This window comes from Takifugu flavidus, chromosome 1, assembly GCF_003711565.1.
Source record: "Takifugu flavidus isolate HTHZ2018 chromosome 1, ASM371156v2, whole genome shotgun sequence".
Classification (NCBI taxonomy): Eukaryota; Metazoa; Chordata; class Actinopteri; order Tetraodontiformes; family Tetraodontidae; genus Takifugu; species Takifugu flavidus.
The window spans coordinates 17,971,588-17,990,258 of record NC_079520.1 but is presented as its reverse complement, the minus strand read 5'-3'; the positions used below and the strand labels follow the sequence as shown (position 1 = coordinate 17,990,258).

At 42.9% G+C, this 18,671-nt stretch overlaps 1 protein-coding gene and 1 long non-coding RNA gene across 3 annotated transcripts; one reads left to right on the top strand and one right to left on the bottom strand.

The window, feature by feature from the left end:
• Window position 1: 1 nt before the first annotated feature.
• On the top strand, window positions 2-18,471 carry LOC130527782 (myoferlin-like). 2 transcript variants are annotated; one of them, XM_057036534.1, is made up of 54 exons: window positions 2-191; window positions 861-916; window positions 1,047-1,138; window positions 4,067-4,175; window positions 4,253-4,346; window positions 4,427-4,572; window positions 4,927-5,055; window positions 5,183-5,245; window positions 5,325-5,375; window positions 5,454-5,484; window positions 5,642-5,757; window positions 5,861-5,987; window positions 6,082-6,188; window positions 6,281-6,349; window positions 6,434-6,477; window positions 7,034-7,116; window positions 7,577-7,701; window positions 7,771-7,884; window positions 7,989-8,166; window positions 8,249-8,373; window positions 8,723-8,832; window positions 8,952-9,144; window positions 9,234-9,389; window positions 9,473-9,601; window positions 9,692-9,855; window positions 10,234-10,348; window positions 10,474-10,576; window positions 10,656-10,789; window positions 10,905-11,075; window positions 11,273-11,366; window positions 11,451-11,528; window positions 11,620-11,801; window positions 11,888-12,046; window positions 12,136-12,237; window positions 12,322-12,483; window positions 12,633-12,798; window positions 12,868-12,938; window positions 13,090-13,146; window positions 13,751-13,762; window positions 13,871-13,969; window positions 14,077-14,205; window positions 14,292-14,447; window positions 15,359-15,450; window positions 15,527-15,697; window positions 15,815-15,963; window positions 16,103-16,242; window positions 16,313-16,401; window positions 16,480-16,575; window positions 16,676-16,817; window positions 16,900-16,999; window positions 17,079-17,272; window positions 17,555-17,664; window positions 17,754-17,901; window positions 18,109-18,471. In XM_057036534.1, exons 1-54 carry the CDS (start codon window positions 104-106, stop codon window positions 18,145-18,147), a joined length of 6,159 nt encoding a protein of 2,052 aa, XP_056892514.1. In that variant the 5' UTR covers window positions 2-103; the 3' UTR covers window positions 18,148-18,471. The 2 variants fall into 2 exon arrangements, with proteins under 2 accessions (XP_056892514.1, XP_056892507.1); XM_057036527.1 differs by lacking the exons at window positions 13,090-13,146; window positions 13,751-13,762 and adding an exon at window positions 7,258-7,296.
• LOC130527960 (uncharacterized) lies at window positions 2,611-3,184 on the bottom strand. Its single transcript, XR_008951158.1, has 3 exons — window positions 3,053-3,184; window positions 2,799-2,969; window positions 2,611-2,706 (listed from the first exon to the last, which is right to left on the bottom strand). It is a non-coding gene; the product is annotated as an uncharacterized LOC130527960 (long non-coding RNA).
• Window positions 18,472-18,671: the final 200 nt, after the last annotated feature.

Genomic DNA, 18,671 nt, shown 5'->3' with positions numbered 1-18,671 from the left:
TCAGCCCTGCCCTGCGGCGTTCCACTCTGATGGGACGGTGAGGATGCAAGTCCTGTCTAGACTGATTCTGTCTACAATTACTGCTTTTTATTGTTTTTAAACCATGTTGCGGATTGTAGTCGAGTCGGCTAAAGGTCTGCCTAAAAAGAAAGTTGGGAGCCCTGATCCAGTCACAAGTGTTATATTTAAAGGTAAGCCTTGAAAGTGTTGTTTGTGCAGAATAAAGTTATTTTGAAGGGTTATTTAAAAACCCGTTTGAGTCATCAATAGGCTTCCTGTGTGACGTTACCTTTGGAGTTAAATATTTGGTTTTGCCTCCCTGTTCATATGGTCGTTTTTAATGCGGCTTTTGGCATGAAGTATTAAAAGTTTGCTCTTAAAGGCTGCAGTGCGACACGTCTGTGCGCTTCTACTTCGGCAGGGGCCATGCTGGAGTGTTCAGACAGGAAATAAACGATGCCATGTAGGGGAAAAATACCAACCAACGAGGAAAACTGTCCTTCCGCTATTGAGTTTAAATGCTATTTCATGTCTGAACTGTTAATAAGAACCAATCAGCCAAGGGAGCCCTCAGCCGTTTTCCTTGTGTCATCATAATCATCATCATCACCCGCAGCTGTGGTGGCCTCCATCCCTTCCTCATGCCCTGAAAAGACTGGAAATCCATGCATCCTCCAGATTCTGACGCTACTAGAGCTAAAACTTTGCTGCAGGTCCAAACCTTCACAGGATAAAATGGTCATAGGTGAATTCTTGTGTTTGCCGTTGTGGACCAGCTCCTGTGTGATTAGTGTTGTTAATATTGTTGCTGTCAGTGTGATACTTTGATTACCAAACAATAAGGCTAATCTCGCTTTCAGATGAGAAGAAGAAGACAAAGGTGGTTGACAGCGAAGTGAACCCTGTTTGGAATGAGGTAACTAATCTTCTCACAGTTGGACAGACACATGCTCGAGCGTGCAGATTTCACCTTGATTGCTGAAAAGCTTTGCTCTGATAGCTCCCCCCACCCCGGCTCTGATATGTGATGCTCTGTCTCGTCTCAGGTGCTGGAGTTTGATCTGAAGGGCACGGCGCTGGACTCGGCCTCCTGCATTGATGTGGTTGTGAAAGACTACGAGACTATTGGGAAAGATAAGTAAGTGCACCTCCTGAGGCTGGGCTTGCGCAACATGCAGCTGCGTGATGAAGGAGACGATGTTTACCTGTCCTGACACAATCACTGCAGATTACCGATAGGTTGTGTGGGCGCCGCGGCCCGTCTCCTGGCTCCATGGGTGTCAGTTTTAATGAAGTCATACCCAACCTGAAGGACGATACGTGCAGAATAATCAGCAGCACTACGCACTGTCTCTGATCATGTCCCCGCTGCTGCACAGGAAGAAAATAAATCCGAGTTATGCTGCTGGCTGCTTCTACCCCCTCACACCCTTCTTGCCATGCCGGGACTTGCTGTGTGGAACGAATGCTCCTGATTGGGCAAGGGTGGATGGATGAATCACTTTTTGTTTTCTGTCGGGCTGGGATCTATGTGGCGCTCGCACATCTTAAAGGAATACCCTGTAATGCTCAAAGTTACTTGCTAAACTCCAGTTCAGGAACCTTCCGGGCTGCCCCGAACCGCCCCAGCGCTGCTAATTCGCAATAAATCCAGAATTCCATATGGGAACAATTTAGAACAGCCACAGGGAACGTGTCCTCAACACCAGTAATTACTGCATGGTTTTGTTTTTCAAAGGAAGGGAATGAAGTGATGGCCGGTTTTAGTTTAACTTTACGTGGAGGCACTGCTCATGCTCGCGTCTTCCGCCTTCATGTGTAAATAATTCCCCCGGTCGGCGGGACAGTCATCACAGGAGGAGGAGCTCTGCAACGTGTGTTTACATCATATGTGAAAGCCAGTAAAGTTTTCCACTGAGCTGGCCAGCCTGACACACTCCCTAAAGATCTACAGTGGGGGAGCAGAGACACACTTTTCTCAAATAGTTTCCCTGCTGGTGCTGTTATGGGTAAAACCTGTTGTCATGGCAACTGGGGGGGGTGGAAAAGGGGGGAATCAATTAGTGTCTGCCTATGTATGGATCACAAGAGAAACCTGCAGGAGTTTCTGCTCACAAATGATCAGAAGATTTGAGTTTTCTGTAGTGGACATGATGTGACTTCAGTTTTTGCCTTTCACTGCGCCGTTTTTTCACCTTGGTTGTAGTTTTACGTGTGACAAAAATCATCTCTCTGATGGTCTCTGTTGGATTTGATATGAAGGATTTAAATTTGGAGTTTTGGATCAGTCCAAAGTCCAGGCAAGGTAAACAGCCTGTGCCGTTGGCTTTAATCTAGAAGGTTAATTTAATCAAGTGATTTTCATCAATTCTTTTATTTTCTGCAACTTTTAGAATGGCAAATAAAATTACTGGGCGTTCTACAGTGTGGGAACTTCTGGGTTAACTAACAAACTAAGTTCTGTTTTTGGGGAAAATTCCATCCAGACCTTAGGATTGTTTCATTTCCTGTCTTCTTACACACCAAAACTCTGCCAGCGTAATTCACTTTTCTATTGTTGTGTGTTTGCTGAGAATCCTGAGTTGGTGTTATTGAGAGAGGCTGCAGCAGTCATCAGAATGGTGATATTTTATTGCTCCATCTAGGAGGGACATAGTTTGACAGGGAAGGGAGTTGACTTGGTTTGGAAGTTAAATCTTCATCAAGCTGAAAATATGGAAAAGCCAAAAGTTCAAGTTGAAGAAAAGAATGTTGTGTGATTCACCATAAATGAATGTTAAGATGTCTGTAGAGTTTACATTTCGTAGTTCCTCCTGCATCATCCGTTTCTGTCTGCTGATGATGGCTCATGTGGATTCTTATCAGCTGAGGTAGGACCTTCCCCTGTAGCTCGTCCTGCTCAGCTCAGGCAAAGCCCATTCTTCTCCAGTTTCAATGAATCATCTCGGGTGGATGCTCGCCTGCTAAATCTTTACATTTATGGAACAGAAACAAAATGAAAAGTTCAGCTGTTCTCAACAGCGCTGATCAAGTCAGATTTGAAGCTACATACCAAGTTTGGAGTCACTGAAGAGTCACTGAATCTCCAGAGAGAGACACTATCCTTCTCCATCCTGGCACAATAAATACTCCATTCTTGGATAACAGGGTTAAATCAATGGGGTGGGGTATTTTTTTTTTTTTTTTATTTGAGGGGGAGAGATCCTTTAAAGAACTCTGCCAGAAGAATGACTATTTCCACAATCCATCCAGAAAGAATCATTTATGCGATTGTCTAAAGCAACAGGCATTTTGTTTTGTTTTTTCCCTTTCTCCCGGCTAATGATAAAATGCTGTTTCTTATTAACTCGTGTATGAGAGTAAACGAACTGCGTATGACACTGCCTGGTTTGGGCTGCTCGCAATGGCCGACAGCAATAATAATAAACGGCTACAATTTCCAAACAGTTCCAAGAAAGCAGGATACTAGAGAACTGGAATTCAGAGCTTTTCCAAGGAGCTGTCCTTGAAATACCTGAAAGATGAACAGTGTTGCACTAAGAGCCTGACCACGCTTGAGTCTGCCTTGTAGGTCAGTTTTAACCCTATTTTGTTGCCTTTCCTCCATTTCATTTATTTGGCCAGGACTGTTAATAAATACTTCAGTTAATCCCTTCATTTCAGGAAATGGTTTCCACTTTCAGGAAGGCCTTGTTTTCCAATTTAGGATGATGAAGGTAATTAAAGAATAAAGATGTTAGACTAGTGGTGCCTTCTCTCCAAAGCTTTGAAGAAAGAAGAGCTGGTCTATGCTGAAAGTCAGAGATGAGCAAATTATTCTGGGCTAACTGGCCGGTAGCTCCGGCATGATGAATGCTGGTTCCCCGGGTGCGTTTGTTTGTCTGAGCAGGCTGGGTTTGTTGGCTCTGGGTGGTGGCGTCTCTGTTTTGTGATTGTGACTTTGTTGAACATGCGGAGCATTTATTTATGGCTCGCTTTATTCACGCCTTAAAAATCAGGAATGACATTCACAATTCCAATTTGACAGATTGTGATATTCACAATAACATCTTTTTTTGTATTAAAGGTTCCTTGGATCCACCAAAATCCCATTGCGAGAGCTGTCGTCTGGAAAACTGAGATCATTACCCTCCAGAGACGTCCCATTGCTTAATGAAAATGGACAGAATATCGGAGTAGGTTTCTCACATCTTCAGGTGTCCCTCTTCCGTTTGAAAATGAGATGAGGGAACAGTGAATTACTCTCTTCCAGGCTACAATCAACCTTATGATTGGCTACGACCCTCCTGCCAACTCCACACCAGACCCCAACGACCCTCAAGATGGAAACACCACCGTGGACACTGGTATTCCTGTCAGCGGCGCTGCTGTGGTTAAAGGTGGTTTTTGCACACTGATCATTTCATCCTATCGTTTGTCCGTTGAGGTGGTGGTGAAGTGGTTGACGGATCATCACCAGATGGGGACCAAAGTGGGGTCACAGGCACCCCCTCATCCCCTGCTTCCCTCCGCCAGCAGCTGAGCAGGGCGCAGAAACGCCACCGACTAGTGAATAAACCTCAGGACTTTCAGGTCAGTGCGCATGGGAATTCAACTACAACCAGCACTGACTGCTATTTTAGGCAAATTTTTCAGTAAAACTGACTAAAATTGTTTGATTTTTTTAAAAAACTGGTTTGCTTCAGCTGACCTTTAATTGACCTGAGTTTGGTTTGTGATTAAAGCTGGACGACAACAGTAAAATTGTAGTTTTGCAAAGCATTTGCTTTTGCGTGAGCTCCAGGAAGCTCGTCTACAACCGTCATGGCAACAACGCACTTGTGTTTGCAGCTTTCGATGTGTTGTAGGTCAATATCAGGCTCGAGTGTATCCTGTACCTGTTTGTTCTCTCACTCCTTTTTCAACAACTGCGCTGTTTATTCTCAGATTCGGGTTCGAATCATCGAGGCCCGTCAGCTGTCTGGAAACAACATTAAACCTGTAGTGAAGGTTCACGTTTGTGGACAGACTCACAGGACCAGGATCAAGAGGGGGAACAACCCCTTCTTTGATGAGGTACCCTAAAGTCCTTCATGCTAAATTTGCAAAGTAGTTTTCACATCCTGTGACACGGTTCTTTAAATAAATGATGAGCCCGGCTGGCCTCTTCAGTCTGCTGATTTTTACTTTTTTTTTTTTGCAGATGTTTTTCTACAATGTTCGTATGCTGCCATCAGATCTGTTTGAAAACCACATCAGCTTCAGGGTTGGTACATGAGTAGATTGTGAGTTCAGCATAAATTGCTGTAAACATCTAAACTGCTGGTTGTGTTCATCCTCCGCAGGTTTATGATTCCTATTCTCTGAGGGCCGATAGTCTCATGGGAGAATTCAAGGTAGAAGCTTTGATTTCATAGTTAAGAGTGATGTTTATCCCTGTTTGATCCCTATTCTACTGTTGCTCTCGCATACAGCTGGATGTTGGTTACGTCTATGATGAACCAGGTAAGCTTAAAACCACACATTTGTTTGTTATTTACATTTGCTCTTAACGTGAATTCATTTGGTTTGCAGATGTCAGAATGACAGAAAAACCTGATTTTATGCCTTTGATGTTGATAAATCAGTGACTGGGAATGAATGTAGTTAATTATGATTTCAGCCCATTGTGTCATGAGGAAGTGGCTCCTGCTAAATGACCCAGATGATTCCAGTTCTGGAGCTAAAGGCTACCTCAAAGTCAGCCTCTTTGTGGTGGGAACTGGAGACGAGCCTCCGGTAGGACAGATCTCTGATGGCTTTAACAGGGAGGGCACAGGATGCTTCCTCTTCCTCATGTAAATATTTTGGCTCTTCCTCCTTCTCTATTTTGAACCTGTAGGCAGAAAAAAAGGACTCAAATGACGACCAGGATGACATTGAAAGTAATCTGCTGCTGCCAGCTGGTGTGACCCTGCGATGGGCCACCCTGTCACTGAAGGTGTTCAGAGCTGAGGACATCCCACAGAGTAGGATTTATAAAAACATTCTTGCACATGTTCATGTTAGCCAACATTACTGTTGGTTAAATGAAGGTGAACTTATTGTCATTGTTCTTTTTAGTGGATGATGCTTTCATCCAGAGTATTAAAGATATTTTTGGAGGAGGAGGAGGAAATAAGAAGAACCTGGTGGATCCCTTTTTAGAGGCCCGCTTTGCTGGCAGAAAGGTTCCTTCTTTTTTGTCTTTTCAGCTGCACTGTTACATGTCCGAACAGTTCATCAGTAAAAGTAAATGTTGATGTTTGGTTTGCCTTTGCAGCTGTGTACTCAGATTATTGAGAAGAATGCAAACCCAGAGTGGAACCAACTGCTGAACCTCCAAATAAAGGTAAGAGGTTCTGTGGAGGGAAAATGCTGAGTCAAACACAAATGAATCAACTTAAATTTTGGTCAAATCTCTTATTTTCCATAGTTCCCCTCCATGTGTGAGCGTGTTAAATTGACAGTCTTTGATTGGTAAGTCACATTTTGAAACTTATGTTGGTGGTGCAGTATTACTTGTTGCATATTTTAGATTTTACTACAGCCTCTACTGTGGCGTTATGATAAGCCGTGTGGATTTTCATGTTCCATCGCCAGTCCCATGAGTTTAATGTGGCAGCTAGTGGCTGAGCACGTCCCTCCCTTCCTCACCAACATACTCCCAGATCCTGTTGGCACAGTCTGAATACCAAAGTTCACAACGGTGTTTTTTTTTTTGTTTTTTTTTTTTTTCCTGAGCAAAACTGACCCAGGAATGTTGAGAGGAAGTTGGAAATTTGGAAAAACGTTTATCGCTGACAAGGTGTTGAAAAGGCCTTGAGAAGAAATGCAGAGCAGCCACTGTTAAACTGTAATGCTGAATGTTAAAACGGACTGAAATGCCCTTATTGTGTACCGTATCTGCAAAGCACTTTTAATAATTGGAAGAAGTTTGTGCATGCGTGTGTGGGGTGGGGTGTGCGTACATGCTGTGTGGGCGTGCACATGTGAGAGGCGTATCTGAAAATTTGTGCATGTTCTTTAATCACAGGGATCGTTTAACAGGAAATGATGCTGTTGGCACAACGTACCTGAACCTTGCTAAAATAGCCTCCTCTGGTGGAGAGATCGAAGGTAGTTATTGTTCAATTTCATAATAGCTTATCCTTTGCCCAGAGTCAAGAACTCTGTATTCACAGTAAATTAATCTCTATTTTTATATCTATGTATGAACTTCTTAATATTACCTGAATTGTGTTTTCTCTCTTGGAATAGAAGAACATGCGGAAAATGGTGAAATGGCATCATTTGAAGGTTCCAGTGTGCATTTTTGTCCTGTATTGCATGAAATCAAATGCCTAGCATGTCATGCACGCTAATTTTCCCTCATCCTATGTGCATATAGAGCTGATCACTGCGCTGATCTGCCACGAGTATCGGTGTGACTGTTTGTAGTCGTGCCTGACACTTGCTTCCCTAAAATTAACTGATTCCACCTCAATTGCAGCAACAGTGATATACTAACATTACAGCTTTGCTCAATAAATCTGAGTCCAATCTAGAAAAGGTTCAGTCTGTTTCCATCTCTCCACAGCGAACACAGGGGAGGCTGAAGTGGGGTTTCTGCCAGTCTTTGGGCCCTGCTTTGTCAACCTATATGGCAGTCCCAGGGAGTTCAGTGGTCTGCCAGATCCATATGAAAGTCTCAATCATGGCACGGTAGGCAAACCCTTTTTTCCCCAGGCGGCCACCATTTCAGTTTCTTAAATCATCGCATCACTGTTACAGGGTGAAGGAGTTGCGTACAGAGGCAGGATTCTGGTCGAGCTTTCCACCAAGCTGGAGGGAAAAGCAGATCTCGCTGTAGAAAATATCCCCAGTGATGACGTCCTGGTGGTACAGGTATTTTGAGCATTCCTCTGCCGAGTAAAGTTCTTATAACATTATTCCGTTTATTATACTTGTGCATATCTGACCATTTATGCTCTATTTTCTCCATTCAATAGAAATACCAAAGGAGGAGGAAGTTCTGTCTCTGTGCAGTCTTCCACAGCGCCACCATGATTGAAGACCCCGGCGAGCCAATACAGTTTGAGGTCAGCATCGGTAACTATGGCAACAAACTGGACAACACCTGTAAGCCTCTGGCCTCCACCACTCAGTACAGCTGTGCTGTGTTTGATGGTGAGTGAGGACCCTGCTTTATGTCCTGTTCACACCAGCCCCATTTGAAGTGTTCTTGTTTTCAATTCTGTCACCTTTCCAGGTAACCACTACTATTACTTGCCTTGGGCGGACACTAAACCTGTGGTTGTAGTGACCTCATTTTGGGAGGACATCAGCCACCGTCTGGACACTGTTAACATCATCCTCTATATCGCTCAGCACCTGGTAATACCACATTATTCTGTAGATGTTGTCAGTCTATTTCTTTGCGGGTCACATTTTAAATGTCTGTATATGGAGATGGTTGTGTATTCTAGGAATTAACCATAACCTGAAATATTGATGATTTTTTTTTTTTAAACAAAAAAAACCCCACAGAATATTGTTGCTGAATCATTCAGCTTTTACAAATTGTCTGCATGCTGAATGCTTTGTTATAATCCACCCTTAATGAGTGTAGTTCCAAGTGTAGATGGTTCATTAATTCCATAAAGATCCTGTAGCTCTTGCAAAGTGTGAATTTGAAAGCAACAGTTCACAATACACAAGACAATAATCGTCCTTGTTTATGCAGGAGGCCAATCTGGAGGCATTTAAAACTGCCATTGTGGGCAAAGTCTCTGAAAACCAGCTGGTGGAGGTGTGGGTGAAGTTGCTCACTCAACTGATAGAAGATATAGAAAGGTATCAGTTGCTCAGATTAAACAAATTGAATATAAAACAATATAATTCTATTCAGTAATAATCTTGTGCTGTTGAAAATCTAATGATAAATTGCTAATCTAAGACTTGATGCCCTTCAGCTACCCAACGCCTGAGCTGGAGGGCCGCTCCAACCTGACATCTCTGGACATCCAGATCAAAAAGCTGCGAGATAACACTTTGAAAGCAATGAAGGATTCAGCCAGACGCATGAGAGAGGAGGCCAGAGAGCCCCGCGACACTGTGACCGACATCGAGACCTGGGCAGAGAAGCTGAAAGTGCTGGCTGAGGAGGTACAGTTATTGTCCAAAAATGAAATGAGTGTCGTCATATATGCAGGTGTGGTATCTATTCCTGATGTGCTTACCTTTTCTGTGTTCAGCCCCAGAACAGCATGCCTGATGTGATCATCTGGATGCTGCGTGGTGAGAAGAGGGTGGCCTACAGCCGCATCCCTGCTCACCAGGTTCTCTTCTCCACCTTCAGTGAGCAGGCCTGTGGACGACACTGTGGCAAGACGCAAACCATCTTTTTAAAGGCACGTGTCCAGAATAAAAGAAGCATGTACTCTAGGTGCTTTTTTGGTTTCTTCTAATGGGAATTAATTGTTTTTTTACTCAGTATCCAATGGACACCAAGAGCCTAAAGGTGCCGGTGCAGATCAGGGTCAACATGTGGTTGGGTCTGTCTGCATACGAGAAGAAATTCAACTCCTTCTCCGAGGGAACCTTCAGTGTGTTTGCTGAGATGGTATATCGTCTCTCACAAACATCTTGGCAAAAATGCAGCGGTCCATTCAGCATCTCGAACCAAACAACCCTCTTCTTACTGCTTTTACAGTACGAAAACCAAGCCAATGTGTTCGGAAACTGGGGGACGACTGGACTGGTGGGGCGCCATAACTTTTCAGATGTCACAGGCAAACTGAAGCTGAAGCAAGAGTACTTCATCCCTCCGAGGGGCTGGGAGTGGGAGAGTGACTGGTTCATTGACCCAGAGAAGGCGTGAGTATACTTTTGCAGATAAACCTTGATACTGTTTGGTTTTCTTTTTTGCACATTGCTCAATTATTCTAAGGTCAACAGAAGTGGATAATATAGGCTCTGTTTGCATTCCTCTCATATCCACCATGACCTGCACTCTGTCACCAAGCTGAATTTTTTTCTTAATCCAATCTCCATAGTCTGAACCAACCAGAATAAATTCATTACATTTTTGAAATTCTCCAATTTTCACTGCTGTATGTGAAAACTTTCTTTTCCAGAGCTTACCAACAGTTGTATGTCTAAATTTAGAAAAAGCTTGTAGCCTGAAGTCTGTAAATGTCCCCTTTTATCCCCACAAGCAGAACTTGTGTAAATGAGATTGACTTTGTATTTCAGGCTGTTAACAGAGGCTGATGCAGGACACACTGAGTTTATGGACGAGGTGTTTCAAAATGAGACCCGCTTCCCTGGTGGAGAGTGGAAGGCTGCCTCTGAGCCCTTCACTGATGTGGTGAGCGACACACTGATGGGCTGGATTTTAACCTCATACAGTTTAGATTTGTTGTCTTTATTTTGCTATACAGCTATACTGTCTTAAATGGAAAGGAGAGAATTAAAAATTTGGTTGTTGTACAGAATGGCGAGAAGAGCCGTAACCCTGGAGAGTTTGAGTGCCCCCCTGGTTGGGTTTGGGAAGATGAATGGACTGTAGATGACAACAGAGCTGTGGATGATCAAGGTGCACACATTGTACCTTACTGGATAAAATCTGTAATTGTCTGTAGATGTACGTAACAGAGCATGCTCCCACTCCCCAGGCTGGGAGTATGGAGTTACTATTCCCCCTGAAGACAAGCCTCGGTCCTGGGCCCCTACAGAGAAGGTCTACCATGTCCATCGCAGGAGGCGGCTTGTTCGACCTCGGAAGAGAGATGCAGGAGCAGCTGTGGGGGTGAGAGCAAAACAATTGAGCGCTGCTGAACTGAAGCGCCTGCTTATAAAGATGTTGCTCGATTAATACGTCACCTGTTGGTTTTCATCATGCTACTTTTGTTGTATATACACAGAGGCATGACAGAGGTGACCCAGAAGGCTGGGAGTTCTCCTCCCTGATTGGCTGGAAGTTCCACAGGATGGAGCGTTCTTCAGACACATTCCGTCGCAGACGCTGGAGAAGGAAAATGGCCCCGGAGGACCGACTTGGTGCATCTGCCATATTCCAGCTAGAGGGGGCTCTGGTCAGTGAATGGAGGAAAATGGCATTTCTCTGTTTTAGCGCAAAGCCGTTTGTGCTATAGTCAAAGCAGTGTGATCTCTATGAAAATGCTGTCCTGTGCTGCGTTGTCACTGGCTGCCTGTCAACAGGAGCTGGGCTGGGTGAGGCCACGGTGAACGTGTTAACAGCTCTGAGATTTCCACCTTGTTTATACTGCAGGGTGTTGACCTGGAGCAGAAGGAGAAAGGCTCCAAAGGCGAAGTCACAAAGATGTTTGGCGCCAATACACCCACTGTGTCCTGCTCCTTTGGCAGTAAGATATTTGACACACATTATCACGCCGGCTTATTTGTGGGAATTCTAAAAATAAGGCTGGATATTTTGTATTGTTCCACAGGGTCACACGTGTACCATCTCCGTGTTTACATGTATCAGGCACGCAATCTAAATTCAATGGACAAAGATAGCTTTTCTGGTAAGAGTTCACTCTTTATTAGGTTATCAAAGTCTTCTATTGCCAGGTGATGATACAAGAGATTTGGATAACATTCACTTTAATGTTGCAGATCCATATACATACATCTCATTCCTGCATGTCAGCAAAACGACTGAGAAGCTACGAGCAACGTTGAACCCAACCTGGGACCAAACTCTCATTTTCAATGACATTGAGATTTATGGAGACCCGCAGAGCATTTTTCAGCGACCTCCAGATGTTGTGTTGGAGTTATACGACCATGACCAAGTGGTACAGGGAACTCGGGTCAACTGTGGCTTACTGTAGATCATTTAAATGGGTTGTGGCACAATGCTGTATTTTAATTCTCTGCTCAGGGAAAGGATGAACTTCTGGGCCGCAGCATCTGCAAACCCATAGTGAAGTTGAACTCCAGCATGGATCAGATACCCAAACTAATGTGGCATCCCGTCATTCAGAATGGTCAGAAAGCAGGAGAGACATTGGTGGCTGCCGAACTCATCCTTAAGGACAAGGCAAGGATACTTTTTATACTAACAGCAGCTTGTTCTGATTTTACATCCCAAATTTGATTACAACAGCCTCAGACATTCTTTCTCTGTAGGCAGACGAGTCAGATCTTCCTCTGGTTCCTCCAAAGAGAGCTGAGAACCTCTATATGGTTCCACAGGGCATCCGACCCGTGGTCCAGCTCACTGCTGTGGAGGTAACGCACAGTTCTCATACAATTTGTCTAAAGGTACTGTACATGTGCCATGTCTCTCAGTATATTGTGTGTGATTGCGTGCAGATTCTTGCATGGGGCCTGAGAAACATGAAGTCGTACCAGCTGGCAGCAGTGTCCTCACCCAGTCTGATAGTAGAGTGTGGTGGACAGATGGTGGAGTCCGCTGTGATCAAGAATATGAAAAAGATCCCAAACTTCCCCAGCTCTGTCCTCTTTCTCAAAGTGGTATGACAGGATTATGCAAATTACCCAAGTACTGTACCACAGCAGCGGGAGAAAAAAAAACATTCGAGCATTGTGGGGACAAACACTTATTATCTGCTCCATGAACAGTTAAATTTCTAAAATTCATAGTGTCTCTATCCCCCATCTAGCTGCTTCCAAAGGATGAGATGTACACACCTCCTATTGTGATCAAGGTGATTGATCACCGCCCATTTGGCAGGAAGCCTGTGGTGGGCCAGTGCACCATCACTAGTCTGGAGGAATTCAGATGTGACCCCTATACCATCACTGCAGAAGGAGCAATGGCTTCCAAAAGTAAGGCAGATAAAGAAAGAAATGCTCTGAGAGAGTCAAACAGCATTCTTATGTTTTATTTCATCACAGTGACTCTAATGACGGCGTCGTCCTTCAAACCTGTCTCCATTAATATGGAGGAAACCAGACTAGCGGATCAGGTATACTCAACCCCCGTACTGTCACAAGTTACTCTATTGTTTTTATAGGTATTTCTCATTCCAACCTAAATTTGTTTGATTCTTTTTACTAAAAGGGCAAATTTTGACTTCAAGGTCAAATTTGACAAAAATGTATTACTTTGGCTTGCAGTACATTTACAGCATTTCAGCTGCTGTGAACAAAATGGCTGCTCCTTCCCCCTATTTTGTATGTATAGCTATTTATTACAGCTTCCTCAACCACACAGCTGTTCATCATTGACACTGAAAGACTGATATCATCTTTAATGCAATTTGCCCTTGATGCAGTCCTTCACACAGGTTGTGTCAAAGTAACCAGATTAACCAGATCATTTTCACTATTTCAGTGAGCACTTCATATTTACGGTTGCAGGGGTGTAATGTGCTGGTACCTTCTTTTACCCACTAGCCAAACATTTTAAAGAATTGCTAATAGACTCTAGGACCACCATTTATTTTTTATTTTTTTTACTGGCAATATGAAGTACTTGGATAACACAGCTGTCAATACTAGAAATGGTGGGAGATTGAGCCCACCTTGCATTCAGTCTTATTTCAATTCTTAATACAATGCTAACAAGCTGCTGCTTTTAATGCTAATACTTATCATTAAATAACTATAGGGATGTATCGCGCCCTCTGCAGGCTCAGAGCCTTACTGCAGTTTTTACAACCCTGCTTGCTTGCTGCTTAAATTTTTACTTTTACTTTTTTTTTTACTGGCATTTTTTTACTGCTTTATATAAGCATGATGTGGTTCTGTTTTGTGTCACACTGCCTCATCTTTGAAGAATCCAGAAAAGGTGAGATAAAGATGTGGGGACATGACATTCTGTGCAGTTACGAGTTTGGATTTGTGAATGCACAGAATTAACTAATGAATATTAACATTGTACAATAATCATCTGAAGGAAAAAGAGACCGTTGATTGGTGGAGTAAATTCTACGCTTCAATTGGTGACAAGGAGAAATGTGGCCCTTACCTCCAAAAAGGATACGACACCCTTAAAGTACGTTTTATTTGAATGAATTTACTGGCAAACATTATGTAAATGTGCCATCACTGTTTGACAGTGTCCAGAAGCTTCTCCTAAGTTGAATGCGTGTGTGTTCTCAGGTGTACGACTCTGAACTGGAGAATAATACAGAATTCGAAGGGTTCACAGACTTCTGCAGCACCTTCAAGCTGCAGCGAGGCAAAAATGAAAATGGGGACGATGATCCTACTGTGGTTGGGGAACTGAAGGTAATAGTCTGATGTTTTGTTTGCAAACTTCCTTTGACATTTATTAATGATGGAAAACAAATCTACGCTGATTTGTCTACCATCAGGGCTCCTTTAAAGTGTACCCTCTGCCAGACGACCCCAATGTTGCTGCTCCTCCACGTCAGTTCAGAGAGCTCCCAGACAGTGGACCCCAGGAGTGTCTGGTCAGGGTGTATGTGATCCGGGCCATAGACCTGCAGCCCAAAGACAACAATGGCAGCGTACGAATTAATTTGCTTTATAACATTTATTTACCTTTTTATTTAACCAGATAAAACCCATTGAGATCAGCACAGGTCACAGGAACAGTCAAAGGAAAGTGATAGCATAAGCCAAAACTTACAATTTCAAAGATGCAATGTTGGTTTAGAATAAACAACAGAAAAAACAACAAATGGCAATTTAAAAGTTAAAACACAGGAACTGTTCAGTGGTTTTACACTGTCTGTCCCTCAGGATTGGACAGAAGGCTCCAGGTGTAATGACTTCAGAGAGTTTTGGTTTAGTCTGTAGAGTATTCCATGCCATGCAGGCAGCAAAGCTGAAAGCTCTTTTTCCAAAAATAAGTCCTTACCCGAGAAACAGATGAAACAAGTGTCGTGCAAGAGCGCAAGGCATAGGAACTGCTTGTTTTTGGATGACGATAGAGCACATCCCCATAGTCCCCATAGAATGGGCAAGAAGGCTGCTGTCAATTTCCTCATCTAGGATGAAGCCCGAGTACTTGTAATTTAAAACACACTCGATATGTTTTCCTTTGGATGTTACAATATTTGTAATGTTCTGTGGTCGCATCTTTGTATGACAGAAAACCATGAATTTAGTTTTATCTGTTTAAAACAAGTTTAAGATCATTTAAGACTGGATAACATTAAATGCAGCCTGTAAAACCCCGAAAGCCTGAGTAAGTGAGGTTGAGCAGCAGTAAATCATGTCATCATGCATGGAATCGATACATTGCATTTGAGTTATTAGAGATTGTTTATGTAGATTGAAAATAACATGGGTCCCAGCACTGATCTTTGGGGCATCTCTTTGGTAATGTCCAGAAAAGAGGTAGTTCCAGCCATCTAAACACATTGTCTTCTATTGGATAGAATGATTTTTTTAATTTTTTTTTTATTCTGCTCAGTGTGATCCGTACATCAAGATCTCACTTGGGAGGAATTCAATTGATGACAGAGATCATTACATACCCAACACCACCAACCCTGTGTTTGGAAGGTAAACATGTTCAGAGCAGATTACACAGATTATTATTGTGTTTGTGTTTCTCAAACTCACCTTTTGCTTTGCTCAGAATGTTTGAGATGACCTGTTTCCTGCCCCAGGAGAAAGATCTGAAGATCTCTGTCTATGACTATGATCTTTTGACTCGCGATGAGAAGGTTGGCGAGACCATCATTGATCTGGAGAACCGCTTCCTGTCTCGATACAACTCCTACTGTGGCCTACCACAGACTTACTGCATGTAGGCCAACCTGTCTTTGGGTCCTCACAGGGCACCTGGTTTAAATATTTACGGGGATAAGGGTTAGGCGGGATAAGTTTTCTTCCTTTTTAATTTTCAACTTTTTGGTCATTTTAGCTCTGGTATCAACCAGTGGAGGGACCAGCTGAAGCCATCTGAGATTCTGGAGAACATGGCTCGTCTGAAAGGCTTGTCCAAACCCAGGACTGAAGACAACGGCACATCACTCCTCTTTAATGGCCAAGAGTACACGCTGGCTGAATTTGGTAAACTGCGGTGATCAATATGACCGTTTCCCATCAATCCTTTTATTGATGATTTACCGGCAGGCTTGACAGCTTCTGGATGCTGTGATAAAAATATTTTCACCGTTGATTTAATGTTGCCACGTGTTCTCACATCCAGAGAACAACATGGAAATCCACCAGCATTTGGGTCCAGCCAGGGAACGACTCTGTCTGCACGTGCTCCGAAAACAGGGACTTGTCCCTGAACATGTTGAGTCCCGGACGCTCTTCAGCACCTTTCAGCCCAATCTCTCTCAGGTTTGAACAGCTGCTGTGTTTTCCTGCGTATTTGTACATTTATTCAACTTCTGTATTGTAATTTTTTTAGGGAAGCCTTCAGATGTGGGTGGATGTTTTTCCCAAATCCATCGGTCCACCTGGGCCTCCATTTGACGTCACACCACGCAAAGCCAAAAAGTAAGTTTGGCTCCGCTCTGTTGGTCAGTGCGTCACATCAGATGTTACAGTTTCCTGTCACCACGTTTAAATGTTCAGGCACTTTCTGCGGGTCGTCATCTGGAACACCACAGAAGTGACGTTAGATGAGACCAGTATCACGGGGGAAAATATGAGCGACATCTATGTCAAAGGGTGCGTTTGATTCAAAGGAAAAAGACTAGTCCTGTTTGAATTCTAGTTGAATTTATGCTATTTTGTTTTCTACAAAAAAAACCTTCTATCCCATCTACAGCTGGATGCCGGGTATGGAGGAGGATAAACAGAAGACTGATGTCCACTACAGGTCTCTGGATGGAGACGGCAACTTTAACTGGAGATTTGTTTTCGACTTTGACTTCCTGCCAGCCGAGCAACTCTGCCTGGTGTCCAAGAAGGTTAAGCTCGTCTTGTCGCCAGCTGCCCAGCTGTTTTAATGCTTGGACAATGGTCATCACTGACACTTATTTTGTTTGTCAGGAGTACTTCTGGAACCTTGACAAAACGGAGTTCAGGATCCCCCCGAGGCTGGTTGTACAAATATGGGATAATGACAAATTCTCATTGGACGATTTCCTCGGTAAGAATCACACCAAGATGTTGTCAAGTGTTGGGATTTTCAGAGAATCTGAAAATTTCATTCTCACAATGTTATGCAGGCACGTTGGAGCTGGATCTGCGTAACATGGTTGCTCCAGCAAAGACCCCAGAGAAGTGTTCTCTTCAAATGATGGAAGGTGCAGAATTAGGAGTTCCACTAAAGGCAGAACAGACTAAGTCCTTGTTTGCCCAGCAGTCAGTCAAAGGCTGGTGGCCATGTTCCATTGAAAAGGATGGAAAGAGAGTCCTGGCAGTGAGTTTGAATATTTAATCATGCATTAGAGCACAAATGTTTATGTGCCAAAATCAACCTTCAGTTATGTTAGTTATATTACACCAAATTTTGCAGTCTAGTAACCTCCAACACAATGTTTTGCAGATTAAGAAGTAACTGATGATGCTTGTCCCTCATTCTTTTAGTCTTTCTGTTGTTCAATATTTCCTTTGAAATGGAGGATAATTATTTCTAAATTGTCTGGAGAAGATCAACCAACATATTTTAAACCAGCTCAGAAGTAATAGCCTGTGCTTTCAGGGCAAAGTGGAGATGAGCCTGGAGATTGTAAGTGAAGCAGATGCAGATGTCAGACCTGCAGGAAAGGGTAGAGATGAACCCAACATGAACCCCAAACTGGACCCTCCCAAGTATGATTAACTCAGCACATTGATTTGTAAAAGAAAACGCATATTTAAACCTTTTTTTAGAGACTGAAATGAATATTTTCCCAAACCAGTCGGCCAGAAACATCCTTCTTTTGGTTCACCAACCCATGTAAGACCATGAAGTTCATTGTGTGGCGAAGGTTCAGGTGTCTCTTCATCGGACTCCTCCTCCTCTTCATAGTGATCCTCTTTATTGCCATCCTGCTATACTCGCTACCGGTAAGGACAAATAAGAGGGCTGAGGTTGTTGGATAAACTATAAATGGTCGCTGTAACTGTACAAAGGCAATATTTTATTAATTTTAGTAGCAATAAACATTTGAAACTGTACTGTACCGTTGCACCCTTGTAGGACAGCTGATGCCAAATATTGAGACTGTAGAATCCTTAAGCGCTGATGATTGACTTGTTTTTTGCCTTTTCCAGAACTACATCTCAATGAAGATTGTCCGACCTTTGGCCTAACTCAGAAGAATGAGTCAAACATCTTCAGGAACAAACCAACTATTTGCATCTCAATATTTTTCATGTAAATCTTTAAATATGTCAGGTCTAAACAAATGGGATGGGGTGCTTGCACATTTTGCACTAAAGCCAATTTTAACAAATACTGCGCACTGCTAAACTGTTTGATTCAAGCATCAAAAGTTGTTACTTTTATTATGAAATGGATGAGATGTGGTTTTGTTTGTGGTGGGAGATGTATCAGAATTACACAATATTTCAACATGTTTAAGATTGACACACTGTTAAGTGAAGATTAAATTTAATAAAATTGTTTCAAAGGTGTTTGTTATAGTCTTGTTGAACTTGCCTGCATTACAATGTGAAATATTTTCTGCTTGCTACAAAATTTGTCTTCTACACATAGGTATGTCCCTTTTGTATGTTAAATACTCGGATGTTAATGTTGATTGGTCTCATTTTTGTCTTGCATATATGTTCATTATTGTTAAAAACCTGTTTTGTTTAGCCTCAACTTTCCTTGA

Coding starts and splice junctions, on each gene's coding strand:
- LOC130527782 (XM_057036534.1), top strand. CDS start 104: ATGTTGCGGATTGTAGTCGAGTCGGCTAAAGGTCTGCCTAAAAAGAAA. Junction 8,833..8,951: donor CTGATAGAAGATATAGAAAG/GTATCAGTTGCT, acceptor GATGCCCTTCAG/CTACCCAACGCCTGAGCTGG. Junction 10,577..10,655: donor CAGAGCTGTGGATGATCAAG/GTGCACACATTG, acceptor CCCACTCCCCAG/GCTGGGAGTATGGAGTTACT.